At 65.3% G+C, this 10,910-nt stretch overlaps 1 protein-coding gene across 2 annotated transcripts; it reads right to left on the bottom strand.

Annotated features, from left to right (window-relative positions):
* Nucleotides 1-66: 66 nt before the first annotated feature.
* On the bottom strand, nt 67-7,327 carry CAMKV (CaM kinase like vesicle associated). 2 transcript variants are annotated; one of them, XM_064667918.1, is made up of 11 exons: nt 7,149-7,327; nt 3,934-4,042; nt 2,615-2,746; nt 2,458-2,532; nt 2,243-2,381; nt 2,043-2,163; nt 1,685-1,760; nt 1,467-1,603; nt 1,313-1,391; nt 1,148-1,235; nt 67-1,026 (listed from the first exon to the last, which is right to left on the bottom strand). In XM_064667918.1, the coding sequence occupies exons 2-11, from the start codon at nt 4,026-4,028 to the stop codon at nt 607-609; spliced, it is 1,362 nt and encodes a 453-aa protein (XP_064523988.1). In that variant the 5' UTR covers nt 4,029-4,042; nt 7,149-7,327; the 3' UTR covers nt 67-606. The 2 variants fall into 2 exon arrangements, with proteins under 2 accessions (XP_064523988.1, XP_064523989.1); XM_064667919.1 differs by lacking the exon at nt 3,934-4,042 and having other exon boundaries at nt 7,149-7,231.
* Between the last annotated feature and the right edge of the window lie 3,583 nt (nt 7,328-10,910).

Raw genomic sequence — 10,910 nt, 5'->3', positions numbered from 1 at the left:
GCCGCCGGCACGCCCGGCAGACCCCCGGCCCCACAGAGAGACAGGGCAGGCGGCGCTGGTGCTGTCTCAGTTTGTCCTCAGCGGGGTCTTTATTTGCCAGAGATACAGCGGGGGGGGCGCGGGGCGGCGGCGGCAGCCGCGGGCAGAGCCGGCCCTGCAGGCATGCAGCTGCGGGGGGGGAAGCGGGGACCGGGGAGGAGGCGCGGGGGGGGGCACGGGGGTTCCGCCAGGCACGACGCGCGGGGGCCGTGCGGGGGTCCCCGTGTCCCCCCCCAGGGGTCCCAGGACGCAGAGGGGGTCTCCGGGACGGCCCCCCCCCGTCCCGCGCGGCCCCGCACATGCACGCGTGTCCCGGGGGGCCTCGCGACACCCCTCCCAGCGCTGCGGGGCGTGCGGCCGGGGGGGGCTGCCCCGCGTCTCTGGGCATCCCCGGGGGAGGGGACGGTGGCGGGGGACAGACTGAGAGAGCGGGGGGGACACGAGGGGACGGGCGCCATGCAGGGCTCTGCCCCGCGGCCGAATCTTCGGCGGGGCACGTAGAAAAGGGGGCGCAGGCGGGGGTGGGGGGGCCATGCCGGGGCTATGTACAGGGGGCGCGGGGGCCGCTCAGCCGCTCTGCTCGCTGGGGGGCTCGGCGGCCGCCCCGGCCCCGTTACTCGTGGTGGGGGGCGGCGTGCCGGAGGCCGGGGGCTGCGCGGCGGCGGGTGGCGTGCCGGGGGCTGCGGGGGCCGCGGGCTCCGTGGCGGCGGCGGGGGCTGCGGGCTCCGTGGTGGGGGCCGGGGCCGGGGCCGTGGCAGTGGCGGGGGCCGGGGTCGTGGGCTCCGTGGCGGCGGCGGCAGGGTCCGTGGCGGCGGCGGCGGCAGAGTCCGTGGCGGCGGCAGCGGGGGCCGCGGCGGCGGCGGGGGCCGGGGTGGCGGCCGGAGCTGCTGCCGGGGCTGCTGCCGAGGCCGGTGCCGCGGCCGTCGCCGTCTCCGTCTGCTCGGGCGCCCGCAGGCGTTTCATGAGCGTGGTCACTCGCACGGCTTTCTGCGAGGGAGAGTCGGGGGGCATGGGGCTGGCGGAAGGGCAGGGGCTGGCAGCCCCACCAGGCTCACAGCCCCGCGATGGGGGACCGGGGGAAACTGAGGCACAGCACACCCCCACACACCTTCCACTTGGCCCGGGCGAAGTTCTTCTCGATCTGAGCACAGACTCCATCCTTGATGTTCTTGTCAGAGGCGGCATTCCCAGAGATCCTGGGGAGGCGCGGAGGGATGAGCAGCCCCCATCAGCCCCCCACCCTGGTCCCCCACCCGACCCCACTGCCTCTCACCACTCGTGGGAGATGGCCTCCTCCGCTGTGATCCGCTGGTCCTGCTCCACCTCCATCAGGCGTGTCACCAGCTCCTTGGCTGGGGCACAGAGGGGGACATCAGTGCTGGGGGGGACAACACGAGACTCCACATACCCACCGGCATGGGGCTCACCTGCCTGTGAGATGTCATCCCAGTACGGCGGGTCAAACTCGTAGTCCCCAGCCAGGATTTTGCGGAAGAGGTTCTTGTCGTGGTTCTCATAGTCATCCTCGTCTGCCTCCTCGTAGAAAGGGGGGTTCCCAGAGAGGCTGGGGGATGTGGTGGGGGGCTCAGCCCAGCCCCTAGCCCCTGAGCCCCTCTGACCACCCCAGCCCTCACCCCACACTCACAGGATATACATGATGACACCGATGGCCCAGCAGTCCACCGGCCGCCCGTACCGCTGCCGCCCCACCACCTCCGGAGCTGCAGGGGACAGAAGAGCAACCCTGCCCCGGGGTCCCAAATGCCCTGGCTCTTTGGCCCTGGGATCATGGGGAGTGGGAGGGACCCACTGGAACCCAGGATCAGCCCCCAGGGTGTGATGGGGAATGGGAGGGACCTGCCAGAGGCACCTGTGACCATCAGGAGGGACCCGCTAGGAGCCCCCAGGACCACTCCCCAGTGTGGTGAGGAACAGCAGGTACCTGCTGGGACCCCAGCAGCACTGTCCACCCCTGAATGCCCACCCGGCTGGCTCTCACCCACCCAGGTACTCAGGGGTGCCGCAGGGTTCCTTGATGAGCCCGTTCTCCAGCTTGGCCAGATGGAAGTCGCTGATGACGATCTTGGAGTTCTTCAGGCGGTTATAGTACACCAGGTTCTCCAGCTGCCAGTGCAGGGGCTGTGAGTGCCAGAGTAGGGGGCATGGCACCACCCATGGGTGCTCCCACCCCTCCACCACCCACCTTGAGGTTCCTGTGGACGATCTTGAGCGAGTGCAGGTAGGCAACAGCCTCCAGCACCTGCCGGATGACATTGCTGGTGTCCTTCTCGGAGTAGTAGCCCTGATCCAGGATCCAGTCAAAGACCTCCCGGCCAGTGGCCCTGCAGACAGCAGTTCTGCTGAGACCCCACCCTGGTGGGGCCACCCTGCACACACCCCTGCATGTCCCAAACTTACAGCTCCAGGAAGATGAAATATTCCTTGCGGGTGATGTAGACATCCACTAGTTGTAGGATGTTGGGGTGCTTTACCCTGCAGAGACACAGGGGCATGGGTGGGGGTCCCTCCCCACTTTGCCCAGCTGCACGGGATCCCCCCCAGCCCTGGCACTCACATTTTGAGGATGATGATCTCGTTTTTGGCTGCCTTCCGCACTTTCCGCCCGTCCCGCTTCAGAAACTTCTTGCAGGTGTAGAGCTTCCCCGTCGTCTTCTCCTTGGCCCGGAAGATTTCACAGAACTCTTCCCTGCAAGGGTACCCCCAACCATCACCCCCTTCCTGGGGACCACTGAGCTTGGGGTGCTCAGGTGGTCCCTGGGCCCACCAGTATTTCCCCCAATCCCAGCGGTCACGGGAGATGCCACAGGGGTGGAAGGAAGCTGTGGCTAAAAACCTCTTTGGAGGAGAGGCGAAGAAAAAAACAGCAGTGAGAAGGAACTGATATGGAATAAGCAAAATGATAGGGAAGGGGTAATATTTGCTGGTTAGAAAGCCCCCTCCTCACAGCAGCTGGGATAAGACCCACTGCACAGCCACCTGTGCTGAGGTGGAACAGCAGCACACCCCGACATTAACGTCAGCACTGCGGTCAGGGAGAAAAAAGGGGAGACTTGCTGGTTGCTGCAGTATTTCTGTTCTATTATTAATGGTGCCTGAGCCCATCGGCCAGGCCAGAGCCACAGGGGAGCCCCCGAGGGGCACTCGGCACTGCTCCAGCAAAGCCTTTGGCTTCCAGTACCCCCCACTGTGCTGAAATCCTTGTGGCTGCTGCCCTGGATGGAGGGGAACTGGGACCCGTGGGCTTTGGGGCAGGCTGCACAGAGGATGGAGCAAAGATCTGAGAGCACCAAGGTCCCCACTGCCACCCAGTGTCATCCCACCAGGCATGACCAGTGGCCAAGTAGTTGCTTTGGAAAAAATTCTGGTGCATATTCTGGGGTCAAACTGCTCTCCATGGGTCTGAGAGCTGCATTTTTTGGAGTGCATCCTAACAGGTCCCCCAACATGGCAATAAAAGTTGGGGGAAGCAGCAGCGCTCTGCTCCCCCTCAAATGATATCTGCCTTTCCTTTGCTGGAGCAGAGCCCTTCTGCTTCCCAAACTGCTTGGGGGAGCCAGGATCATGCAGAATTGCTGCAATCCCTGCAAGTCTTGTGGCGAAGAGGGAGGGATACAGGGAGATACCCAGCTGCAGCCAGCTGCGGTGGGAAAGCTTGCTGCCCTCCTCGGAGCCGGCGGTGGAAGCCCCCATGCACCCACAACCAAGAGGAACTAATTAGGAGATAGCCACCCCAAAATGCACCCTGCCATCCTAGCCCAGCTGGGCTTCAGCACCCCAAGAGCCCTGCAGGCAGCGTCGTGCCACTCCTCAGCCCGGGGTACGCAGGCGTTGGGGTCCCCGGGGCATCCGCGGGCCATGGAGGGACCAACTCACGTTTTGATGACCTGGCCCAGGTCATATCTGTCAGTCACCTCGGACGGCTGGTTATAATCTTTCTTGTCTCCCAGTGTCACGCAGCCAAACGGCATCGCAGGGCCCGGTGCTGGCAGGGCAGGGAGAGGCGGTGAGTGCCTGGCACCGCCGGCCCCCCTGGAGCCACAGCAGACCCTCCCGAGCTGCACTAATTAGTGTAAACCCTGACGGAGCTCAGCGCCTGCTCCTGCTCCCCAGCTGTCACAAACTGCTGTGTGCCCAGCCCCACCGATGTGCATCCAAACCCCATGGTATCCAGTCTCTCTGCCTGGACTCAGGCTGCCAGCACAGCCACAAGCCAGCCCCGCTGGCCCCCCTTGTGCGGATCGTTAATTCTTAATTAGCAGCCAGGGCTAGCGCACTGAACCCTTCAAAACCAGGGCCCAGAGCACACACTGGGGAGGGAAGTGGAGGTGAATCGACCCTTTCCCATTTCTCAGCCCAGTTTTGTCCCACGGTGACATTTCAGCAGCCGGGGCCTCCCCAGGCAGAGCATTGTCACACGTTGTCACATGTGCAGTGGGTTACACCAGCCTCAGCTCCCCATCCCTTTTCCCGGCCCGACTGCGGCACTGGGCAGGTGGGCACCGGGGCTCGGAGGTGCCAGCCCTCCTGCCACCAGCAGCGGGCAGGACACTGACTGGCCTTGGCACACACCAGCTCCTCTGGCCCTTTAGGAAGGATGTTTTGCCCCTTGCTTTCCTGCTGGGAACCCTTCAAAACCAGATCCTCCTTGGAAGCTTCCCAGAAAAAAATCTGGTCGCATAAAGTGATTTTTTTCCCTCTCCCACCCTGTTACCAGGAGGAAGTTTCAGCTGGTGTTATTTTCTGATGGCTCAGAAGGTGACAGAGCTGCCTGGGGCCCCCCAGCCCTCTCGGATGGGCCTCAGTGGGACCCTGTGATGGGATGCTGGCGCAATGCTGGAGGGACCCATTGCCCAGCGCTTAAGCTCCCTGAACCCTGCGCTGTGCTGTGCCAGCCTGGCTGTGCCGTGCCGGCAGTGCCCGGGGCCCGGTGGTGAGAGCTGCGGGCAGGATGGCAGTGCGGGATGCGGGATGCGGGAGCCGGCATCGCGGGTACCCAAGCGCCGAGCCTGTTGCTATGGCAATGGGAGCTGAAGATGCAGAAAGCGGCACATCCTTTGGAGGGGGCAGGGACGGGCAGCACCCGGCAGTACCCGACCCACCTGCGGGTGCGTAGCCCCATCCCTGATGCACAGGCCCTGGGAGGAAGGTGGTCCTGCCCGCAGCACCCAGGGCATGCACCTAAGCTCTCCCTGGGGTGATTGACCCAAACCTGGGTGGGACGGGACTGCCCTGAGCCGGGGAATGGGGGGATGCTTCTTCCTGCCTCCATCCCTAGGAGCTGACCTGCCTCTGTGGCCGCTCAAGCAATGCCCAGAGGATGGGTGCTCCCAGCTTGCACGGCACCCAGGCACCCTCCTGCCAGGAAAGGCTTCACCGGGCAAGAGCCCCCACACCCGTCCTGCTCAGCGTGCCCCAAGTCCCGAAAGAGAATCAGAGCACCCATGGGACACCCCTGCCCGTGCCACAGACTGGGTGAGGCTTTCCAGCCCACGCTTGACTCATACTACCAGCCTCCCCAGCAAACGTGCCCTGCCTGGCACCTCCGTGTCCCCATGCCACACGGTGCTGGCTCTGCCAATGCCACTGTGCCCAGTCAAGGGGGACGAGGGCTGTCCTGGCAGCTGCTGGTGTGGCGGTGGGCTCAGTGCCACAGACCATCGGGGCAGCGCTGGCCTGCGGGCGGGCAGGCAGGCTGCCAGCACTGGTGGCACAATGCCAGGATTAGTTGGGAAGGGGACCCGGGCAGGATGATATATTGGGATTTTATTGCTGTCTCTGCGAGCGCTCAGCTAATCTGCGCTCATAAAATTAGTTCCTGTTGGTTTAATGGGAGATCCTCGTGCCAGGGCTGAGCACCGGTACCCTCCCCTGCCCCAGGGGGCTTGAGATGGGGCTCAGCACACCTGAGGTACCATGCAAGGGAGGCTGGCACACAGCCCCACATCGGGGCCAGCACCGGCACCCCACAGGTGAGAGCACCCTCACCGCAGCAGGGGCACCCAGGGGTAAGGGGTGGGCGAAAGGGCGAGTGCTTCCTCCCCGAGGGGAAGGCTCAGTGCTGCGCTGGCACCCGCACGCAGCCAGCACCCCCCTCCAAGTGTCTAATTTGGGAGCAGAAGCAACAGCGGGTGTAAGACAATAGCGGGGAAGTGGGTGGCCGGGTGGGGATGGCACGGAGGGATGACGCAGCCGTGCAGCTCTCGCCAGTGGGGACCCCCAGCCCCCCGACCCCCAGCTCTGCCCTACGGCGTGAGATGCCACCGGCCGGTGCTCCACCTCCAGCCCCGCTTCCACCTGCAGCTGCCCTGGACGTGTCCGTGGGGGGGTCCCCGCTGCCATCCCGCCCCCACGTCCCGGGGGAAGGATGTACCGGGGACAGGCAGAAAATGCAGCCGGGCTGAGACGGACTGAAATATTGCTAGTGCAGGCAGCGGGCAGGCAGCGGGAGGCGGAGGGGATGCGGAGCGGCCGGCCGGCTCTGCGCTGCTCGCGGAGCCCCCGGGCTGGGGCTGAGGCAGGGCTTGGGGAGCCCCACCGCCCCCGGCCCGGGGCGTGCGGGGGGACAGCCCGGGCCGCGCACCGCAGGGAGGTCTGCGTTTGGCCGGCTCGGAGCGCTGCGGCAGCGGGAAGGGAGCGGACTGCGGGAGAGAGGCGCGGGGTCCGGGAGGGGATGCTCGGCGGCGGGGACACGGAGAGAGAGTCCCCGGCAGCAGCCCCCGCCACGGGGCCGACCCAGGTCTCCGCTTCGAGCTCCGCGCGGAGATGGGGGCGGCACCGGGGCAGAAGTGGCCCGGGGGCGCTAGCGGGGCGGCGCGGGGGGAGACGGGCTCGCCGTGCCCGCGGCGCCCGTCGGGGCTCGGGGTCTGCGGGACGCGGGGTGCCGGCGGGGGCAGCGCGGCGGCAGGCAGCCGTCGGGGCGCACACGCACCGGGCAGGGACCCGCACGGCCCCGCTGGGATGTCCCGGGTCACCGGGGGCGGGGGAAGAGTCGAGGGCAGCCCTGGGACAGGCAGTTCCAGATCCCAGCAACGCCCCCACCGCCGGGCCCGGCCCCCCTCGCCCCCCGTCCGGCGCGGCGCGACGCTCACCTGCACGCCTCTCCGACCGCAACGGGGGGCTGCGGCCCGGAGCCGCCGCTCGGGGGGAGCGCGCCCCTCCCTCCCGCCCTCCCGTGCCGGGCCGGGGCCGAGCCGGGCCGAGCCGAGCCGCTCCCAGGCGCTCCCAGCGCTCCCAGCCGGTCCCAGCCGAGCCGTCGGTCCGTCGCGGCGCGGCCCCCGCGCGCCCGGCGCGGCAACTTGGGGGGGCGGGGCCGCGGGGACACGCCCCGCCCCCGCGCCCCGCCCCGCCCATGACGTCACAGCCGAACTTCGCGCCCCGCCCGTGGGCCCCGCGGGGACGGGTCACGAGTGGCCCCGGGAGCGGCCCACGGGGGGACACCGCCCTGGGGTCCGCGTACCCCATGGGACTGGAGACCCCGTGGGACCCTACACCGTCCTCGTCAGGCTGAGCCTGGGTTCGCCTGGGCTGTGCCATGGCCACTGGCTCAGGATGGGATGGGATGAGATGGGATAGAGTGCGGTGGGATAAGATCGATGGGATGAGATAGAATGATGTGCAGGGGGATGAGACAGAATGATGTGCAGGGGGGTGGGATGAGATAATATGAATGGGATGGGATTGAACACGATGGATGGGATGGGATGGGATGGGATGGGATGGGATGGGATGGGATGGAGTGGGATAGGATGGAGTGGAATGGGATGGTGTTGGATGAGATGTGATTGGGTGGATGAGATGGGACAGGATGGGATGGATGGGATGGGATGGGATGAGATGTGACTGGTTGAATGAGATGGGATGGAATGGGAGGGGTGGGATGGGAAGAGGCAGGATCAGGATTTTAGCAAAGCTAAATTCGGGCTCAGCATCACAGGTGTCTGTCCCCTGAGGGCACTATGAGGACACTGCCATGAGGACACTCCTGCCTCTGTGCCATGATCCCGGGTGAACCAGGCAACTTCTCCTTCCCCAGCTGCAAGGCCAAAGGCCCTGCTTGCTTCCTCATGACAGGGATAGTCAGTGCCCCACAGCTTGGCACAAGGAGCAAGAAAGTGGCAAGAAATCATCCACCCTGATTCTCTTCCTCTGCCCACAGCTCAGGCATGGCACCCAGCCAGGGGTGGGCAGCACAGCTCCCAGGGCACAGCAGGGCCCCCAGTCCCTTGCCCTGCCCCCTCACTCCCCGCTCCTCATGCAGTGCAGCCGCGTGTGCGGAGCCTCCCCGACGGCTGCGTGCCACACGCTGGCATTTGCGGCCCATATGGTGCCGCTTCCGAACCATTCTTCCACTCCCTTTCCCTCCCGCCCCTGCACCCACCAAACCCCAGCTCCCCCAACCACCTGGCTTGCACCAAATCGCTGCAGGGATGTGGCCTCCCATGCCCTGGACCCACAGCCTTCCCCCCCCGCCCATGGACAGGGAACATCAGGGTCCCATCCCCTAAGCCAGCATCTCCCCTCTGCACACAGGAGACCAGGCAGCACCCCAAGGCAGAGCCAGCTCAGAGCACCCCTGGCACCTGTCCCCTGTGTGGCACCAAGCCCTGGGCCCACCGCCACCCGCGCCGGGTAATTAACGGCGCGTGAGAGCAGGGGGAATTAGCAGGGCACTGTAGTTTGAGCTCCTAATCAAGAGTTTAATCATAGTGGCTAGCAGCAGCGCATCACGGTTATTAATCTCTGCACCTCACAGGGACCTGGAGCATAAGTCACAATTACCCGGCAGGCGCCTGTGCAGTGCAGGGCTGCCTGGCCATGGCTCACAGCACGAGGGATGGGATGGGATGGGATGGGATGGGATGGGATGGGATGGGATGGGATGGGATGGGATGGGATGGGATGGCACTCCTCCATTGTCCCTTGGTCCCGCTTGTGCCCGGCACCTCCCGGCACCAGCCTCCTGCCCATGGCAGAACTGGCCTGGGATCCCATTACTGTGCCCTGGTCCCAGCTCTGGTTCAGATCTTGGCCCACCCCATGCCCCCATTTTGGGGTGATGGGCTTTGCTGAGCCCAGTGGTGTTTGTCCCTGTGGTGCTGTGCTCTACTGCCCTGTGCATCCACCATCCCATGCACCCACTGCCTCATGCACCTACACACTCCCTTCCCACTGCCTCCCAGAGCTGGGGCCTGGGTGTCATGGCAGTCTGGGGGTTTTTTTTCTGCAGGACTTCTGGAGTGAACAAGCCTGGGATGGCCGAGGTGGGGCTGCCAGGGCTGGGGGCACTCAGCTGTACACCTCTGCCTTGGATGGGGCACATGGGGAGGGGGGGACACCTGGATGTACCCTTGGGTGAGGAGACACAGTGTGGGGGACATCTGGCCATACCCCCCACCCCAGCAGGGTGGAGGGGGTGCAGGGCCCGCCTGCAGGGTGCTGGGGGGTACAGTGGAGTGCAGTAGGGGGTGTTCAGAGTGTCTGTTCTGGGGTGCAGTGGGTACAGCAAAGGGGTGTTTGGCATTATATGTGCAGGGGTGCAGTGAGGTGCAGCAGGGTGCTGGGGGGTACAGTGGGGTGCAGTAGGGGATGTTCAGTGTTTCTGTTCAGGGGTGCAGCAGGGTGTGCTGGGTTGTTCAGTGTATCTGGGTAGGGGTTCAGTGGAGACTGTTCAGTATATCCATGCAAGGGTGCAGTGGGGTGTGATAGGTAGTGTTCAGCGTGTCCATGCAGGGGTGCAGTGAGATGCAGTGTGGGGTGTTCGGCATGTTGATGTTGGGGTGCAGTGATGTGGGGAGGGGTGTTCGTTGTGTCAGTGTTGGGGTGCAGTGGGATGCAGCGAGGGCTATTCAGTGTATCCATGCAGGGGTGCAGTGGGGTGTGGTGGAGGCTGTTCAGGGTGTCTGTGTTGGGGTGCAGTGGGGAGTGGTGTGGGGTGTTGAGCGTGTCAGTACTGGGGTGCAGTGGGGTGTGGCGGTGGGTGTTCGGCGTGTCCATGTCGGGGTGCAGTGGGGTGCAGCGGGGGGTGTTCAGCGTGTCCGTGACTCAAGCACCACGCGGCACCACATCCCTGCGTGCTCACCATCACCATGGCAACCGCCAGGCAATCAGCAATAATTGCGCACGTCGGCCCGGCAACAGGGCCAAATAAACCCCATCTCTCCTTTCGGGGGGCCGGCAGGGGGCTAGAGGGGGAGAAAAAGAAGGGGTGCACCTGCCAATCATCACCCCTGGCCCTCAGTTGGGATCAGCAGCGGGGGGGGGTTGCATGGTGGCAGGGCCACCCTCCCCGTAAGTGTCCCGTGGTACCCATGTGCCCTGGAAGGCGTCGAGGGACACAGCCAGTGAGCCGCCCAGCCCAGCCCCAGGTGTGGGGGAGCCTCAGCGGTGACCCCCAGCTAGGCCACCAGACCCCCACAGTGGCACAGCTCCTCCAGCCCGTCCCAGTTGGTGACCACGCCATGAGTGTGGACAGGGCTGCTCCCCACCTGGCTGGGCACCATGGAGCATGGCTGCTTGTCCCCAGCCACCTGCTCCTGGTGTGGCCCATCCCTGTGTTGGTGACAGCACACAAAGCCTTGTACCTCTCCACTGGCTTGGCTCCCATCACATCGGGGCTGGCTCCTAGTCCCTGGAGCCCTGATGTGGGAAGGGGGCTTGGTTTCCATAGTGTCCTCCTGCATCACAGTGATGACGTGGCATTGGGGTTTGGTTCCCTTTCCCACTGGAAGAGCTTTGAGGGTCCCCTGCCTCTCTGTGTGGTAGTACCTGCAGCCATAGGGACCAGGGTGCAGGGAGGCTGCTCAGGGAGAGAAATGTCTCCAGGGGAGAGAACTGGCTCCCAGGGCCAGGGC

This window comes from Pseudopipra pipra, chromosome 11 (assembly GCF_036250125.1).
Source record: "Pseudopipra pipra isolate bDixPip1 chromosome 11, bDixPip1.hap1, whole genome shotgun sequence".
Taxonomy (NCBI): Eukaryota; Metazoa; Chordata; class Aves; order Passeriformes; family Pipridae; genus Pseudopipra; species Pseudopipra pipra.
This window is presented reverse-complemented; position numbering and strand designations above follow the sequence as displayed.